Genomic DNA, 19,053 nt, shown 5'->3' on the forward strand with positions numbered 1-19,053 from the left:
CTGTTGTTCCCTGAGAAGGGAACGAGATGCTGTGTCTCCCTTGCCGTACTTTCTGCATCCCTGTAATTCCGTCTTTGGCAATATTGCAGATAGCGATACACTTCCTGGCTCCCGCGTCACCCTGTCTTTGTCATTAAGTCTCACCATTGGTTGAATTTAATATACACATTCAGACGCACTTACCCCTGGAGGCGTCCCCTGCGCGAGTTCCCTCGAAAGGGAACTATGTATCTTAAAAGGTAACACGATGTAACCTTGCTCTCACTCGAAATGTGTCCCCACATTTAGTCCTTGAATATGATGGTACTGGACCTGGAAAGTCCTTGAAAGGTCATTATATTTAAAGTTAACTAAGGAGTGGGAACCCTGTGTAAGGTATGTTTGCAAAAGCTATTTAAGGGGCAGTTTCCCGGACAGGGATTAGACTAGTCCTAGACTAAAATAAATGTAAGAGCTGTTCAAACTGAAAACAACTTTCACTGACATATCTAAAAATACATCGATGCCCTTTGTTTTGCCTCAAAATGCATGCCAGTAATGTTTTTAGTAAGGCATGTTTGTTAAAAGTAGTTATATTTCCTAATTAAACTAAGGCCTAGTCTTTAGGCTTAAAGGAATAGTTCACCCAAAAATGAAAATTCTGTCATCATTTACTCACCCTCATGTTTTTACAAACCCTTATAAATTTCGTTGTTCTGATGAACACAAAGGAAGATATTTTGAGAAATGTTCATAATCAAACTATTCGTGGACCCCATTTACTTCAATAGTATTCGTTTTTCCTACTATGGAAGTGAATGGGGTCCACGAACGGTTTGATTATGAACATTTCTCAAAATATCTTCCTTTGATGAGGGTGAGTAAATGATGACAGAATTTTCATTTTTGGGTGAACTATCCCTTTAAGAAAATCCCTGTCCGTGAAACCGCCCCTAAATGTCCTAATAAAACTACGGCTTAGTCCTGGATAAATCGAAATACTGTACAGGAAACTGCCCCTTAAAAGTGTAATGTAAATCCATAAATGTTTTTTGTGCTTTCAATTTTGTTTTTTTGTAGTAACAATTACTCATCATTTCCATTAAAATACTGTAATGTGAAAAGAATCCCAGCTTATTTGTGATACGATCCTTATCAAATTTGTTGTACTGCCTTGAATGAATGTATATTAAGAAATAACAGGAATTAAATAAGACTCAAAACATGGATGCATTATAAAAATTACTTTAAAGTTAACATTTTGCTTTTCTTACATTTTCATGTCAATGTTTAAGTTGATCCGATAAGGTTAAATTGGTATGTACAACTTCAAAATGTGTAATACAGGTCTATCGCAATACATTCATGCAAAGCTATTTTTATGCCTAACATTTAATGCGATCAAGTCTAGGTGCAAAACCATAATTGTCAGCAGCCCACGCATCAAGGTAGAGGTGTCTTGTTTCCTGTGCACGAGGAAGTCGATGCCTTAAGTGGTATCATGTAAAACCACTTAAAGTGTGAAAAGAAAAAAAAAGTATGTATAAAGCAAAGATAACAGCATTACAGATGATTTGACGTTCTGTAATGAAATGCAAATATTACACGCCAGAATACTGCACTGGTAATTTGAATATTGCATTTATTTAAATACATTAAAAATTTGCAATGTAACAAAACTATTGGCATATGAAATTCAAACACCATTTTTAAATGAACAAAACATGGCTCACTTCATTTTCTGTGGCTAGTGCATCTTGTACACTAGTTTGTTTTTTTCTCCTTACCGTCATCTCCATATCTCCAGACCCCACTGACACTGTTCACAGACTACTTACAATATGAGTGCCCAATACAAATATGAGGTAAGAAAGTGGTTTGACATTTACAGATGACAGATCATGCAGAACATGCCTAAAAGCAACAAAAGAGTTTTGTTGTGAAGAACATTTAAAAAAAAAAACAATACATAAGAGTGTGCATAACGAAAAATGAATTACACAGCTTTGCATCTTTGGTTACAAAGTAGGTTGAACAATTTCACAGTTTTTTCTTTTTAAATCCCCTTCCCGACCCCAAAAACATAAGACGTCAGGGTAGGGGGTAGGAGAATATGGCAACTGACTTCTTTTTTCCCCCAACATACTAGCAACAGAACTGAAGTTTTCTTCATCAGGGTAGATCAATGAGGATTCAGTTAAGATCTTTTCCCACAAACCTGTACAAACTTAAGCTCTTTTTATACTTTACACATTTATACAAAATGTACATTCAGACCAGGTCTTAACCTCTTCACATTCTTAAACTGCTGAGAAACTTTGCTTTTAGTGTTTGAAGTCTAACCACTGCTACTTTGTTGTTTGTTGCATTGATTTAGATTGTAGACTGCCGCTCAGTTTTATGACCAATTATTGTCAGATTGAGTAATTGAAAAGCTTCCTCTCTATCCCATCAGTTTCTGTGACATTGTTCCTTTCTGAAAATAGCAGCCCTATAATAAATAACAAACAGTACAATTCAACTTGACGGGTGAATCAAAATCATCTTGTGAAGTTTGGTGGCTCTGAAAATAGACTATATCTGTTCTTACATCATGAAAACTGCGATGCTAAAAATACACCTCTTTCATGGCTGGATTTTCTTTATTAAAAAAATAACTCTGTCGTTCTGGATCGGTCTCTTTCCACCTTGTCCGGGGAGACGGGACCATGCGGGACCCGCAAGGCGTGCTTGCATTGTGCCCGAGCAGGAAACACCTCCTCGCGGTCATCTGTCCGCTGACAGCATGCACGCTTGCTGAAGCACACCCCAGGTCGTGAACAAGACACACACCTTCTGCTGTTGTAATAATGATATAAGGATTTGCTGAAGAAGAAGAATGATGCGCTTCAAGCAGAGGTAACGTTGGGTTGCGGTTGTCGTGGTACGGACTCCATTGAATTGTTGACATCCAGCTGAAGGTAAGGCTGAGGTTGGGACAGGGAAGGTGGAGCCTGGGCCGGGTTTGACCCAAGCTGGGAGGGAGCGTTGGTGGGGTTGGAGGTTGTCGGGACGGAGAGCTGGGAAAGTTGGTCGTTGTTGGCTAAAGATTTGAGCACAAGGTTTTCTCGCTCCAGCACAGAGTTTCTCTCATAGAGCTCCTTTATCTGCTCCTTCAACACCTCCACTTCCTCCCGCACAGCGTACATCAAATGGCTTTTTACTAAATCCTGCATGATGATACCAAAACATGAAACACATTTTAAATAATTGAATAAAAGAAGTTTTTACATATGTAATAGTTTAAAGCTGCAATCGGTAACTTTTTATTAAAGGCGCTGTATGTAAGATTGACCCCAAGCGCTAAAATTGGTATTGCAGTCTAAATTCAAAATCAGTGGCGGCCGGTGACTTTTTTTTGAGGGCGCACAATGTAAAGCTTGTTACAATTTGTATTTAAACGCCATAACAGCTTCTAAGGCTATATTCATGGGGAGAATAAAGTGTAATTAAGTAAAGTAAGATTAGAAAAGATGTTTAAAATTAATTCCCTTCTAAAAAATCTTAGAACTATCTTTGAATTGGCTCGTCATTTCAAAATATGTGTTCGGGGCGTCATGTAAACCTATGTGCATCACACGTGATGTCAAAATACGTGTCTGCTGCACACACTTCGAAGGGGTTTATAATACAAGAGATGCTCCTGTTTTGAAATGACGAACAACACACGACACTCAAAACACATATTTTGAATTCGAGCCCCCTGGAAGATAAGTCACCGGCCCACCACTGCTCAAAATATTAGAGATGGTTTATTCTCCTTTCCTCTCTCAGGTTGCCAGACACCTACAGGAGCGCAAATGGCGAAGGAAAGCATAAGTATATCAGCAAAATTTTACATTTGCAATGTTTTTGTTAATTGCAAATTACAAACCCCTGTGGATATTTATACCTCAATCTGCGGTTCATTTTTTAGGTTGCGTCCACAGGTCGCATTTATGGTCCATTGCAGTCTCATTTAAGCAACCGTGATAACTGGCAACCAAGCTGTCGAAATACACTATTGGGTAAATTGCCAGTAGTCTTTAGGAAACCAGCAGGATGACACAGATAAAAACAAAAACAAACGTTTCGCCTCGAACGCAGAACTTCAAAAGTATATAAGTTAACATGTTTTATACATATCTGCGAAAATATTATAGTGTTTAATATGCTGTACAGTCAAAAATCTACATACAGCTCCTTTAAAAATAAATTTTTACCTAACCCCAAGTTAGTAATGGCGAGCTTATAATAATAATGACTTGTTATGACTAAGTTGAGCTGTCTGGTACCCTTGACGTAATTTGTTTTTAACCTACGTAAAGATTGTTATTTAAAACAACCTGCAGTTTATTTTTCAAACAAAGATGGCGCTAGAGATGAAAAATATACAGACTGCAGCTTTAATTTTATGTTGATCCAAAATGACCAATAACTTATAACTCTTTTTTTACATAAATAGCAATATGAAACGAAAGAATAACTCACCATTGCTTGCTCTATTTTGTTGTCAATGGCGACCATGCTCCCCCCAGAGGCACTGTGAATGGAAAAGAGTTTGTAAAACATTTGTTTGCATAAATAAGTCATATGTGCGTTTAGTACACTTTTAAAACCCATACTTTCAAGGACAACACATAATTGCATGATTTTGTCCTCTTTAGCACTGCTGTTAAACTTTAGCGAGTACGCAGCGAAGCAACACACTGTAGACTGTTTATTGCGCACGTCAATCAAACAACAGAAGGCGGCAAATGATGAGAGATTTACCTGGAGCGCGTAAGTGCAGGAATGTACTGCAATGCGCATGACAATTTGCACCCCATGACAGCAAACATCAGAAACACCTTTAACATGCTACAGAAGAGTCGAGTATGCAAAAGTGCAATGCTGTGTAGAGGAGTCTATTTTTCCCACCGTAACGTAACATCTTTTAATAAACATACTCAAGGAACCAGGCAGTGTCTTGTGTATTACAACTGCAAACGCTAGATACACAATGTCCACAAAAGCGTCAAAAGAAAGGCATCCCATTTAAGCATTTTTTTGACCAAATATTATTTCAAGCAGAATCTTTGCCTAGAGAAACAGTATGTTGGGGAACTTGTTCAAATAACAAATCAGATCCAGTCTTTCAACATAGCCACACCACACCAGTGGCTGAAGATAACCTCAAGAGAAGGTATTTAAAAAGGCGCTCCTGAACGTTTGCTGCCCTTTACAACCAAACAAACGAATGATCATTTGTCTTTTCATATTGTATACTCTTCACACAAAAACTAAAAAAAAAAGAGTGTCACAAATCACATTATTTACTAGCCATAAAAACAGCAGTTCAACACTGGCTTCTAGTTAATGAATGATTAATTGTGTTAGTAAACGCAAAGCAAGCCCACATTAAAAAAGTAGTAATATAGTAATAACACTAATATATGTGTATACCCTAGTATAATAATAATATGAAGCGCATTACTCTGAAGAAATCAGCATTTATTAATATCATGTTTATCAACACTGCACTTTTATATTTGCACTAGCGCTTAACACGGTTATGATGAGCATGTCCGAGAGCACCAAGAAAGCATTTAAAGCCATGCTTGGCACATGCACCTAGGCCTGTCACGATAACAAATTTTGCTAGGCGATAAATTGCCTCGGAATTTATCGCGATAGGCGATAACATTGATGCTCCGGGACCATTATAATAATGCAGATACACCTTTTCAAAGATCTATAAACTTTTATTTCTAAACAATAAGTAATACTGGAACTGGAAGACATTTTAAATATCCACAAGAAATGAACAAAATAACAGGATGATTGCGTTTTAGGTGCATATGCATGTTTGTCGTGTTGCCACTTTTAAGTGCTACGTTATTACCACAAATGCGACATAACGGCTCGGTCAGGTTTAGTGGTTCGTTCAGGTTTAGTGGTTCACCTCGGTCATTAGGTTTAAATCCAAAGTACTCCCACACTGCAGCTGTAGCGTTTGGTTTTGAAACTTGGCTGTTTACACTTGGTATCAAGATGTGTTTTTGATCAGATCACAAGTGGACGAGAGAGACATATCACATTTACACCTGGTATTTAAATCCGTCTCTTTTGTCCACTTTCGACCGCTTCTGTGCTGAATACTGTGAGGGGACGGTCCGTGAGACGGTGGGCGAGTCTCTCCGCTGTCATTTGAACGCCAGCGGGAGTAATTATGAGTTTATATGGACGCAAACTAATATTATGTCGGAGTCCGCTGCTTGTTTAGCAAGTATACATGCTGCACAGTGTTTTGTACGTTTATATGTTAGAGCTTTCTCTGAATTTTCAGCGCAATTGATGAAATAAGATCGCGCAACTTTCACACGCTTGCAAAATGAAACTGCGGAGATCACCCGCTTTAGTTTATCAATGAAAGGCTAAAATAGCACTGTTCACCTTGTGTCAGAAAAGTCAGAAAAGACGTAAAACATTGTGATCCGATCGATAAAAACGCATGTTAATGACAAGTGTAAACAGCCTCTAGTAAATCCATCTTTTTCTCCAACTCTCGTCTTAACTAGTGTTTTCTCCTGCTACACTTCTCACGCGGCGCTCATCCTCCTCAGTACTCCTACTGTGATAGGCTACGCCAGGAGTCCCCCCTCCCCACACAGATCATGCGACTGACAAATGACTGACGAGGGTTCACTCCTTGTCACTCGTTGCACGGAGCGGTCATCCAGTCTCTTTGGTAGAGAGAGAGAGAGACAAGGAAAACAAACAAGCATGCAAATGTGAATTATCGCGGCCTAAAAAAATGATCGAGCTCATTTTATTTACCGTGCGATTAATCGATTTATCGTTTATCGCGACAGGCCTACATGCACCACACTTTAAAATGTCACTTGCGTTCACGCCTGGGACTCTCCCAGTACTATACCTATCACAGGTCATCTTTGAATCCTTCAGCCTACTGCCAGACTGGAAGGCTTGAAAGAAAGCTGTGGATGGATTCCTGCACTCCATCAAGTGGAAAAAGAGAAATCAAAGAGTTAGATGAGTAATTGAGAAAACACAGGACAAAGAGACGGAAATAGTAGGGATAATCTCATATAGGCGGTTCAGCAGTAACAACATAAACAAATGGCTTTTGTGGAACACACGTAACTTCCGGTAAACTCCGCTAAGAATCAATTACAACAAAGTCCTTTTATATTTCTGATAAACAACACATAGATTATCTTAGTTCATATTTCATAGCTAAAGCATATAAAATGTTGTGTAAAATGTGTACTATAATGTATACAATGTTAACTACAAACCAGCTGCCAAACCTCCCTTTAAATAATGTTGATTCATGACCGCCCTTTCCCCTTGTCTTTAGGAAACCAAAACATATGTTATTTTTGATGTAGTATTTGTTCCAGAGTTCAATTTAGCCACTAGTCAGACCATTAAACAAACAGAAACCGGAAGTAAAGTTCCGTCCAGCCATGTAACCGTGACAAGACACGTGTGTCCGATGAAACCGTCTACAGACGGGATAATTAGTAAAAATTATTTTGTTATGTGGGGAACTTGTAAGTAATGTAGTAACTTCTGAAGGGCATTAAAGGAAAACACCACACCGCTTAAAAAATCCCGTTTTATTTTGTCCCACCATACTTACTCATGTAACTACTCGTGTAACAGTCTTTAAATAGGGAAAAACATGGAAGTGTTTGGTGGCTTCTAAATTCATCCCTGTTTGGATCCTAAGGAATGAATGGGGCTAGGCTAAATGCTAACACATTCACGACATGCTGTACAAAGATTTGGTGCAAGCATTGAAAAAAGATAGGTATTTATAATTTGTTGAGGTAAGAACCATAGACTGTAAAAAAAAGATGGACGAAGCGACGTCGCCTCCCACCATTGTAATGAATTGAAGCCAAAAATGTCCGACCACGGTCGCCGCCATGTTACGTAATAACGTCAGTTTGGAGCCAAGGCATGCGCAGAAGGAATCGTCCGTGGAGCCAGAGGCGGAGCCGCGGTATCAAACTTTCGCCCAAACGCCCGCGCGACCAATTCAACCACACCAATCATAACGTCACGCCCCGTTTCTATTGCATCAAATTACATGCTAAAATGAAACTTACAACAATAATTAAGACTTGAACATATACAAGCGTGATAAAAACTACTTGAAAGGACCAAAACCATCTTTCGGAAACTTTTATTGGAAGTGTAAATTTTTTTTTCCCATTTGTTTGAATGGAGAGGGCGGGGTTTATGACTTGTACTGCAGCCAGCCACCAGGGGGCGATCAAAGAGCCAGAGGCTTCACTTTTCAAGGCTTATGAGGCACACCCGGAAAGAACATAGTAAAATATTGAAAAACGGTTGTCATTTCCTTTAAATAAAAAGTAAGATCTTTACATTTTTAATAAATAATTTACTTGGATTATACACTCTCAGATAAAGTTAGAAAAATATACAAAAGTTGTCACTGGGGCAATACGTGTTCAAAAAGTTAACTTTTTTACTTAAAAGGTACATATCTATACCAAAATGATACTTATTAGGACCTTTTTAAAAGGTACCGTCACAGTGATAACTTTTGTACCTTTATTTCTGAGAGTGAACATGGTTTATAATGTGGTATTGAACTTCCCAAACATCAGTGAATGTTTGTACCCCTTGTAATCGCAGAATCCCTCCAATGTGCTGTATCTCAACATCATATAGACACTGTTGGAACTAGAAAGATGTTAACAGAATTCTTGAAAAGCATTTTTCCTGGATATTTCTCAAGTCCCAACAGTGGACAAAGAAGGGATTCATAAGCTACTACTTACGTTTTCAAGCATATGCACGTTTTAAACTGTGTAAATTCCTAATTGTGTCTTGATTTTCCACCCTCAATGACAGTTTACTATACAATTATACTTCTAAAATAAGATTTGCTCAATACTCACGACCAGTTTTGGTCGAAACTTTCCTTAAATTTGCTGCAGTAAAGTTTGCGCAAAGTAGGTGACCTCAGACAGATATCAAAGGGCCCCATCTACTACTAGAGGCCAGTCCCTAAAAAGTACAGAATGTACTACTGTATATTGGGGATAGAGGAGCTACAGAAGTTAAACCCTCCTTTCATAAGACCTCTATATAGGAATGGGAGGGGACAGGAGCAGATTTGCAGCATGTGTGAATATCTGGACTCTGAGCAAACAGCTTTTCCTAGAATCCCTGGAACGGGGACTGCTCTCTGGTGGGGGCTGATACCCCAGAACCACACACTTCCAAAGGGCTCTATTCTTCCTTACTATGCATGTAACCTCAGGAGATGCCAGATTATATCTGGATATAATAAACATCTGGTTCATTTTCTGCAGATTCCAAACCTATGTTTAATATCACATATGAGCTATTTGTGCTGCCTAGGGTTGTACCGCTATAAGCCAATGAAAAATGAAATCCCTGTTCCACACGCACATAACAAGCTCCTTTACTCATAAAAATTAGGTAACCAGACAAATATTGGGTTTTTACTCGCTGCACCCGTACACAGTTTATATCTCTGAAATCAGGTGTGTCATAAAAATATGCATAAAGAGATGGTTTGCACAGAAAGGAAGTAGGGATGCACCGACAACCAAAGGGATGAAGGGATGTTCGGCAACCAAAATTATTCGGCCGAAAGTAGCAAAAAACTAATTTTCGGTGTTTAGCCGAACAAGTGAAAGGGCAGAATTAATGTTACTGTTAATGTCAGATAAAGATGTGAAAACATACAGCACAAGTTCATTTATCATTTAAAATCAAGACATCCTGAACACCATGCATGCGTATGAGAAAGACACGGTGGCGATCCAGAGTATTCGTCTGCTGAATGCAGGGCTCAAAATTAACTTTTTTATTTGGTAGCACTGGTGCTCCCAACTTTAAAGAGTTAGGAGCACCAGCAAAAATTTAGGCGCATCCATCCAAAAACTAAAAGGCACCAAAACTACAATGTATATGTTAATAGATTTATTTTATTAAAAATAAAACCCCACCATGGCCAGCATTTAAAATTTGATCTTCTATTTATTTTATTCTATTTTTTGCTGCATAGATTCCAAAATTAATACCCAAATGCTGTTGAAATAGTACAGCAATAATAATTTAACAATTACAGGTAAAATGATTAAGATTACCATAGAAAATCTAGCAAACACGTAAAACACTGATTAATTGGGACATTACAAAAGTGACCCTAATATAGAAGGCTTATATATATATTGGTATTGATAACTGCATTACCAGGATGCTATTACTACTAAATAGACAATGTTTTAAAAAATACTATAAAAACATACCATCAGCATTGTCGTGTTCCACATCAACATGGACCACAAGGATGTTTGTCGGATGTCCATTCACCAGCGCATGCGCACATACACTATCAAACACTCTTTGACAGACAGGTCATTGTCTCCATCAATAATGAACACATTTGTCATGACACTACTTGTGTTTTTGGCACTTTCGCCATGTTTAAGCAAGGTCTGGCGCTTAAAATGTTTTGATTCCGCCACCAACGCCGTTTTAAAGGATTTACAGTAAACACAGTAAGTTACATCAAGCCATTCTCATAGCGGAGCCACTCGTAATCTTTAAGCCTCTCTCTCTGAAAGGTTTAACGTCAAGTCTTATCTTCCGGTGGTGGAGTCGCATTTGAATCCGGATCGTCGTCATTAATTACAGTAGTAACATTGGCTGTATTCGGCTCGTTCTCGTCATGCTCGCGGTTCGTCTTTCACATTTTCGCGCTTCACGTACCAACGTAGCACGGCAACAAGGAATGACTGACGCTCATATTAGCCAATCTGCGGTCTTCATTAAACGTAAGAACTTAATGGTGAAATTTTATTGGTTATGTAACGTTGGAGAGAACACTGAACCTGGAACAGCAGCACCACAATCTAAATCAAGTTGCACCACACAACAAAAGGGGCAGTCGCACAAATGCTCCCAAATATATTTTAAGGTCGCACAGATTAAATTTCGGTCGCATATGCGACCAAAATAGTCGCAATTTCGAGCCCTGGCTGAATGCACAACCACAGAGAACGAGAGACTTAAGCTCTTCATCTCATGTGATAGAACGACGAAGAGCATCAGCAGCAGTATGTAACAAAAACTTCCTAGAGCCAGTAAAGTCCTACAATGACAAACATGCTGGTATTAAACGAGAAATACGTTTATTAACAAAAAAACTCTTTCTCCCTTTGCTCGTGCTTGACAGTGCATTCAGGTGCGCGTCCACTGCTAAACAAAGTGCTATATAAGCGTTGTTACAAGCTTTCTAAGGCAGAGTAATGATGAAGTTATTTGCATTTTGTGCGGAAATAAAAGATCAAATGAATATCCGTTTGACCAAGACATATTTATGTGGTCAAATTTAAAAGGAACAGTTTTAACAAGTCTATCTATAGCTATCTGATCAGAGAAGTTACCAGGTGTTAAAGACCTTATAATGACTGCTGGCATGTAAAAAACATTGTTACGTTATGCGAAATAAAATAGTAAAAAGAACATTCTGAAAATGTAACTTGTGCAATGGCGAGAAAATTGGCAAAATAATTGTTTAAATAATAAATAAATAAAATTCGGTTGTTCAGTATTCGGCCTTCACCTGAGTTTTTTATTTTATTTTTATTTTACTTGGCTTCAGCAAAGAATTTACCTTTCGGTGCATCCCTAAAAGGAAGATAAGGTGTAAGAAGGCAGTACGAGCCGACATAATTTCAACAACATAAAATTTTTAAAGGTAGTACAAAAGTGCGTGTTTACACATAGAGGTGCGGTCACACTAGACTTGCCACCTATTTCTATAGATACACATGCAAACACAAAACTAGAACATAAGCATATGCACATGGTTCGTCTTATGCATGTTGATGTTTATGAATTAAACCATACCTAAAAATAATCTCTACTGTTTTGCATTACTACAAGTTGTAAAAATGTAAACATTTTGAAGAAAATATGTTGCTTCACTATCGCAATGTTAGGAATTTGAGGGTGGTTCTTTCAAAGTAAGTTTATGGGAATGAGTTGCATTACAAAACAATACTACAAATAGTAAAACTAATGTTGGCCAAAACCAATGATTGTGCAACACAGTCTGCAGTGTCACATGAAACTAAAGATAGTTTAATATATTGAATTTCTTATTTAAAACGAAAGATCCTATCCAGTTTTCTTGAAGGGTAAGAAATAATTTAAAGAGAAAAACGGCTTTAATAACAAAAATTAAAGACATTAACACATGGGTCTACATGAGAAATTACATTGTGCAGGCCTAAAATTTCCCCAGAGGATGAATTTAAATAGTTTCTTATAAAGACTTTGACAGCTTGCGTACTTCTATGTCAACAGAAGTCAGAGTTATTACTTAAAACGTAGGTTTTAAGAAAACTTGAAAATAATCACGAAAATATTTGCGGAACACAAAACGGCTTTCATGTATTGTATGAGATCACTGAGAGGCATCAGAGAGACTGCCGAATTGGGTGAGAAGGTACATGCTTTCCCGCACAGGTGTTGAAAGATCGAGGCAAAGTCGCACATATGAATCAATATATCTGACACCTGACGAATGATGATCTGCGCTAACATAAAACTAGCAGAGTGGGTCAAACAATTGTTTTGATCAACAAACAAAACTTAGCTAAAGTCGTACTTCAGTACGTAACTTCACACGTAGGCTAACTTTTACGTTTCATGCTTGTGTTTGGCTGGTTAGTCTTACATATCTGGACATCTGGCAGAAGCAGTTTATGTCAATATGCATTATTTCACACAAAAATGCAAAAACAGAAACAGTTACACATTCTGACCAGCAGATGGGTCGCCATCTGATCTCATGTTTCACAATGAGCTAATTCATCTAACACACATTCAGATTAGAGATGCATAACGATTAATTGCGACTAATCTATAGCAGAATACTAGCCTGGTTAGCCAGACCTACATCAAGATGTAAGGTCTGGCAACTCTTCACACAAACGGCTTAATGCAAGGGGCGGGATATAAGGTTGTCCCTCAAAATGCCTCTGCACGCAATAGGATAGCGCTATGACGGATCAGAGCAACGAAGAAGGTGACGTAGTTACCGTAACCAGTCGGCAAAACTCCAAACACATCTTTCTTGCTTAAAAAGGACTTCAGTAGGGTTTATTTGCTCTTCTCTCAAAGAAAAACATAAGTCTAAGTCCTCCAGAGTCGCGGCCAAAGCCGCTTCAAAAGATAGCTGTTCGCCAGCAGCAGCAGCCATTCTCTGTTTTCAAGTAGGAACCGTTGCAGCTCTGTCGTCATCATGTTAAGCCCGCCCCACAGACGCTACACACGATGTGATTGGCCTGACCAAATTTTGGTTTTTGGAGCTGTTAAGTGTATTGTGAGTGCCTAGACTAAACCCTGGCAGCAAATATATTTTGCGGCCGCTAGGGTGCGTCTAGATTTCTAGGCTAGCAGAATACAAATTTTCGTTTACAATCATATGTGTGTGTGAACGGTGTATAATAAATCTGTATATATAAATATAAACACATGCATGTATATTTTAAGAAAAAAATCTATTAATATATTAAGTATTTACATTTATATAATAAATTAAACATAAATATACAAATGTATATACACATGTAAAGATTTCTTTAATATATACATGCATGTGTGTGCATTTATCTATACAAAGTTATTATACACAGTTCACACACACACACATATATGATATAAACAAAAACTTTTATTCTGCTATAGATTAATCACGATTAATTGTTATGCATCCCTAATTCAGATGTTACCATAGACTGCAAAAAAAGACGGACGCCATGTCTGGGACATCACCTATAGGTTTCTGAAGATCACGGTGCATCACTCGCAGATATCCGAAAACGTGAAGAAACGGGATGTGGGTAAAGCCGAGGTGGCTGGTTGCTGAAACCACGACCCCCTAGCTCGACTCTAGTGAGTGACAGCAGTGGCTGTTCAACGTCACTCAAGTGGCCACGCTCTTAATTATGCAGAAATTTAAGGCTTAATATAAATTAAACTATAATATAATAAAAAATCCACACATCTCACAGTTGTCATGAAGGGCAAATTAGCTATACAGACCAAAAACTATTTTTCTACCAGTCTGTAAACATATTATTTTCTGCTATAAAGTTGGGCATTTTAACATGGAGGTCTACGGGGATTGACTCTCTTTTGGAGCCAGCCTCTAGCGGACAGTCGATGAATTGCAGTTTAAATCACTTCCGTATTGGCTTCATCAGAGAGATCGGTAGGTTGCCCCCCTGAGTTACGCTCATAATGCACAAACTACTTGCAATGCCAAAATATCCCATGTGTCCCAAAAGTATTATTATTATTGTTGTGTATTACTGTTATTGGGTAACCTTGGACCTGGCCTACATTGTGTTCATTTCAGCATGTCACAATCCTAATCTCATTCTCTTCAGTGTAAAAGCAAAAGAAAAATGCTATTACATAAATGGTATTTATTTATTGCCTGATAATTTGTGGAAATGTGTCCTTGTCCATTGTTTTACAGTATTTGTTGAACTGTTTTAAATTCTTAGAATTCTTCATAAGAAACTTATGAATGGAATGAAAATTATCCATCGCTCTTCGTTATCACAAACTTTAAAAACCTCAAAATATTTAATTCACGCTTTAAAAAAAGCATAACAGAACATAGCTAGCATAGCAAATACCAAGTACAGATTAAATTCCTGCAGAACACTAGTACTAGGCTGTAGTACTAATACTAACTTTTAGGTATTAAAAAGTATGGACAAGATAACAAAATAAAAGCTTGTAGGGGAATGAAGATGCATGGCAACCCAAAAACTTCAAGTTGCTAAAAATAAAGGCAGCCTCAAGGAAATCATTCAACATGCAATAACTGCATGTAAGATGGCCAAACACACGTGTGCTTTTATAGATACAGATGGTAAGCAACTTAATGTGTAAACTATGTCTTAAGAGGTATAAAGGGGAAGCTGTTATCTTCGTCATTTAAACAAGTGGTAAAGAAAAAATTGTTTTGAACTGTGCAACCTTATCTTTTGAAGTGAGACATAGGGGAAGGTCTACCATTAACTCTGCGATAGGCCTCCGCTATCAAAGCCTCCCCATCCATATCAGTTACAAAAGGTGTCACCAGTTAGTGACATGCGTCTATACTCCAGGCTCAGCGGCACGTAGGAGGCATCATACTGAAATCCATCCCTTTTAAGACCATTGCTTTTTTTCAAGATGCACCCAAGTTAAAGCCACAGAGTCATTACAAGCACCATTTCCTCTCGAGATTGCCAACTAGTTTATGTATCATGCACAACTTGCAACGCTGGAACTGAAAGCTAAGCATCGAAGAGGAAGCCATGCAGTGACACTTCTCAACTGAAACTGTGTCACCAGAGATACACTGTCACTTTTCAATAAAAAAAAAAGCGTTTTATAGTTACTGTTAATCTGCAGCACTCATGCCGACCGGAAACGAGAAGAAAATTCTTTTAGGTCTTCACACAGACTACCAAACTAGTACAAATTTCCTCTTAAGAAACTACGTATTAAAACAACTTCCTCTAAAATGGTTAGAACGAGCTAAATCAATTACCAACAAATCTTATCGACACTTTAAACAACCATTATTGAGCTTAAAATCAACCATGGGAAAGTGTGAACAAAATCTTAACAACAATATCACAACACACAATAGAAGTGAACAACCAAACATGCAACATCCATTGTGTTATTAAAAAACATCCCCAACATGCATAGCTGAGATTTGTGCTGTGCATTAATGTTAAACACACAGTATGGGACGCATTACTAGAGAGACTAACTGACCATTAGACATATAAGTAGTACTAAATTTATAGCATGATTTTAAATGATTTATTGTGTAATGGTTTCAAAATGAAACCATTGTGGAATTAATAGTAAAAACTAAATCTACAGCAGGGTTCCCACAACTTTTAACCAATTAGGGTTTGGTTTACATTTTGATTGTAATCACAATCAATCAAAGTTATTTATAAAAAAGTCATCAAAAAAGCTGAGCATAACTAAAAATGTATAGATTTACTATAGCATTTCTTCAAACTTATATTATTTCCCATGAGGTTTCCAGGTTTTACATAACCGTGGGAACCTTGCATGAGCGTTCAAGTTCAGGCAAATCACCACAAAATCATTTATAACAGCAATGGTGCCTCACCTGTCATCATCCCCATCAATGGAAATGGGTATACCAAAAAGACTGTTTACAGCTGGGTTGGGCAGCTGCAGGCTTTCTGTGATTGACTGCTTCACCATGTCTTTAGTCTGAACAGCAGGAATCTGTGCAGAAGCATCAGACAACCTCCGGCCTGGGGTGCTCATGCCCACCGCCGTTCCATTGCGAGGCACCTGGGATGGCTGGTTGTGCACAGAGGTATTAAGGTTGGGTATCGTTACCCCAGCAGGAGCGCTTCCTGGCACAGCAGGGGGTACACTTGTTACCGGCACTGTCAATGGTATCGTGGGCACATCATTCTGGGTACTTTGAGGGGCTGTAGGCAAGCCATGCATTACTCCCTGGGCTTGGTATTGCCCCATTGGTTGCTGCTGAATTGAGGGTCCGGATGCCACGGGTGCAGTGTTGCTCATCAGTCCCACGCCAGGATGCTGCACCATGTTTGGCACAGATGACACTGATTGGCTCCCTAATGGAACACCTGTCATTTCTACCCCCAAAACCTGCATTCCTCCATTGACTGGGGTTTGGACAGGCAATGGCCCCTGATTGACAGCTTGCCCAACAGAAAGAACGGCTCCGGGATGGGTCTGAGTGATTGAAATGGGTATTTGCTGCTGACCAGGCTGGCTGGTGGATATCAAAGAAGGCTGGGTTTGAAGGTGATGTCCTATGGGTAGTTGCTGCTGCTGCTGGGGTTGATAAAGCAGCGTGTGCACTTGAGGCAGAGGCATGCTGGGAGATTTCTGAATGTGAGAGCCATCATGAACAGGGGGCTGAAGACTCTGAGGGACAGTCACGTGAGAGCTGCCCTGCACCTGCTGTTGAACAGGCACAGGCACTGACTTATTACTAAAGGACTCTGGAGACCCTGACACAATTTGCTGAGGGCCAACGGTGAAGCTATGTGACTGCTGAGGTTCAGCTGAATACTGTGGACTTGTTAAATGCGAGCCATCATAGTTTGCTTCAGGACCCTGACCGGACATTCCCACCTGAGCCATGACGGAGCTAACCGTAGCTCCGAGTCCACTGTCTCTATCAGCTCCAGGCTCAGTCACATTCGTGTGCCTTATACTATCCGCAGTCCTGTTCATCACAGAGCCGTCCGAATCTTTTTCGTAATACTCTGTGCAGGTCCACCGACCCCTCCTGAAGGGCTCTCCGGTGCCATGGTCAAGTTTAATGACCCTGAAGCGTGAGGTGCAGCTGGCTATAGTAGTCGCGCTGGATGAATTTGTGACTTGTGCCGGTTGAGTTGTACTCACTGTGCCAGCCTGTTGAGCACCGGATGTCTGAACGCTTCCTGCGCTCTTACGATGAACAAATCCCCCGTTAAGCGGGGCAACAGCGGGCAACTGTCCCTCTTGCTCGCCCCCGTTGTTTAGGGTCTCCTCAGATGAGCTCCTGGCAGACACCTCGGTCTCATAGTCAGTCCTGGACATGTCAAATATCTCGGAAGACAATTCCTCAGTCCGGGACTCATCCGGGTCGTCCAGGCTCTCGGTGTCGTCGGTTGCGCTGTTGGCCGCGACTTGAGCCTGAGTCACACTCGTGATCTGAAAACAACTCTTCTTTTTCGCCGGCATTTTAGACATGCTTGCGAGCCGTTTATGACTCCGTAAAGACTTGGTGAACTATCCGTATACTTCACAAAACAGCAGATTAGTAAGGTACCGGACCCAAATTTCACAGTTTCGCCTGATGATTGTACGTCACCCGTCTTCCTCTTCTCTCCTGTTGCATTTTCGAGGCGTCAGCAGCGGACAAAAACAACTGTCCACGAGCCGCGTACAAAAAACGACTTGCCGATTAGTAACGTATCCTCATGTGCTGGTCAACAGAGCTCGGTTGGGGCACAAACAGGCGGTGCGGTGTGTTTTAGGCCCGCAGTCGTAGATTCGGCTGCGTTCACTCCCCCTGCTGCCTCTCACTTCTCTACCTACAAATAAGTATGAAACACATCCTGTAAAGCGCTTTCGGACGCGGGCTGGTATGTCACCACGCTCGGCGATTAAAGAGATTGCTATGCGTTACAGAACTATTTAAAATTTGTTAGAGATTAAAGTTTATGGCTAACTAACTGGCAGACGGAAAAAGAAAATCTAAAAAATTCACCTCTCGACAAGATGGCTATAACAATTGCAATGCATGCTGGGAATCGAGCGCAACAGGCATGGCGCGTAAAGGTTCGTGAATACGAGTCAATACGCTAAGACTAGTGCAGCAACGTATGACGATACAACCTTTCTTTATTTGGCATTCAAGTTCATTGGGTTCGTTTAGTAATAACAGATATGGTAAAATAATAAACTGCAGGGTACAATTTCTACAAGAAAGAACAATTTAAAAAACAATTTTTTATGATATGATATAATTAATGTTTAAAAATTGTTACATTTTAGTAGAGACATTTCGTTCATTTTTTGACATGTAGTATCTGTCACAACTTTAAATTAGAAAGATACATCAATAAATCTGAATAATATATCCAACCTAAAATAAACTGTCATTTATTTTAATCTCAGTATTACTGTTCTTGTGCAAAAGATGCGGTGAGAAGGTACTATTTAAAAGTACGAAAATGTAATTGTGTTGTACATTGTAAATGTTTTTCTTTCTCTTTTAAATGATTATGAGATATTAAGTGGTTGCATTTTTATTATTATTACTTTTTTGACATCAGTTATGAAGCTTGTGAGTGCTATTGCATGCAGCCAAGTAGCTAATAGAAAATAATTTGAGTTCATTTGAATTGGATAAGAAGAAGATAATTAATTTAGCACGTTAGACTTTAT

At 39.1% G+C, this 19,053-nt stretch overlaps 1 protein-coding gene across 3 annotated transcripts; it reads right to left on the reverse strand.

Moving 5' to 3' along the window:
• Positions 1–1,604: 1,604 nt before the first annotated feature.
• LOC135749744 (TSC22 domain family protein 2-like) lies at positions 1,605–18,417 on the reverse strand. 3 transcript variants are annotated; one of them, XM_065268394.2, is made up of 4 exons: positions 16,238–18,416; positions 6,917–6,991; positions 4,489–4,540; positions 1,605–3,188 (listed from the first exon to the last, which is right to left on the reverse strand). In XM_065268394.2, exons 1-4 carry the CDS (start codon positions 17,851–17,853, stop codon positions 2,868–2,870), a joined length of 2,064 nt encoding a protein of 687 aa, XP_065124466.1. In that variant the 5' UTR covers positions 17,854–18,416; the 3' UTR covers positions 1,605–2,867. The 3 variants fall into 3 exon arrangements, with proteins under 3 accessions (XP_065124466.1, XP_065124472.1, XP_065124478.1); XM_065268400.2 differs by lacking the exon at positions 6,917–6,991; XM_065268406.2 differs by lacking the exons at positions 1,605–3,188; positions 4,489–4,540 and adding an exon at positions 4,548–5,610 and having other exon boundaries at positions 6,864–6,991; positions 16,238–18,417.
• Between the last annotated feature and the right edge of the window lie 636 nt (positions 18,418–19,053).

Source organism: Paramisgurnus dabryanus, chromosome 6, assembly GCF_030506205.2.
Source record: "Paramisgurnus dabryanus chromosome 6, PD_genome_1.1, whole genome shotgun sequence".
NCBI lineage: Eukaryota > Metazoa > Chordata > Actinopteri > Cypriniformes > Cobitidae > Paramisgurnus > Paramisgurnus dabryanus.

Excerpts from the sequence above, each read along its gene's own strand:
- LOC135749744 (XM_065268394.2), bottom strand. The coding sequence starts at position 17,853 with ATGTCTAAAATGCCGGCGAAAAAGAAGAGTTGTTTTCAGATCACGAGT. Across the intron at positions 6,992-16,237 it reads ATTGATGGGGATGATGACAG|GAATCCATCCACAGCTTTCT; the intron begins GTGAGGCACCAT and ends GATGGAGTGCAG. Across the intron at positions 3,189-4,488 it reads ACAAAATAGAGCAAGCAATG|GATTTAGTAAAAAGCCATTT; the intron begins GTGAGTTATTCT and ends ATCATCATGCAG.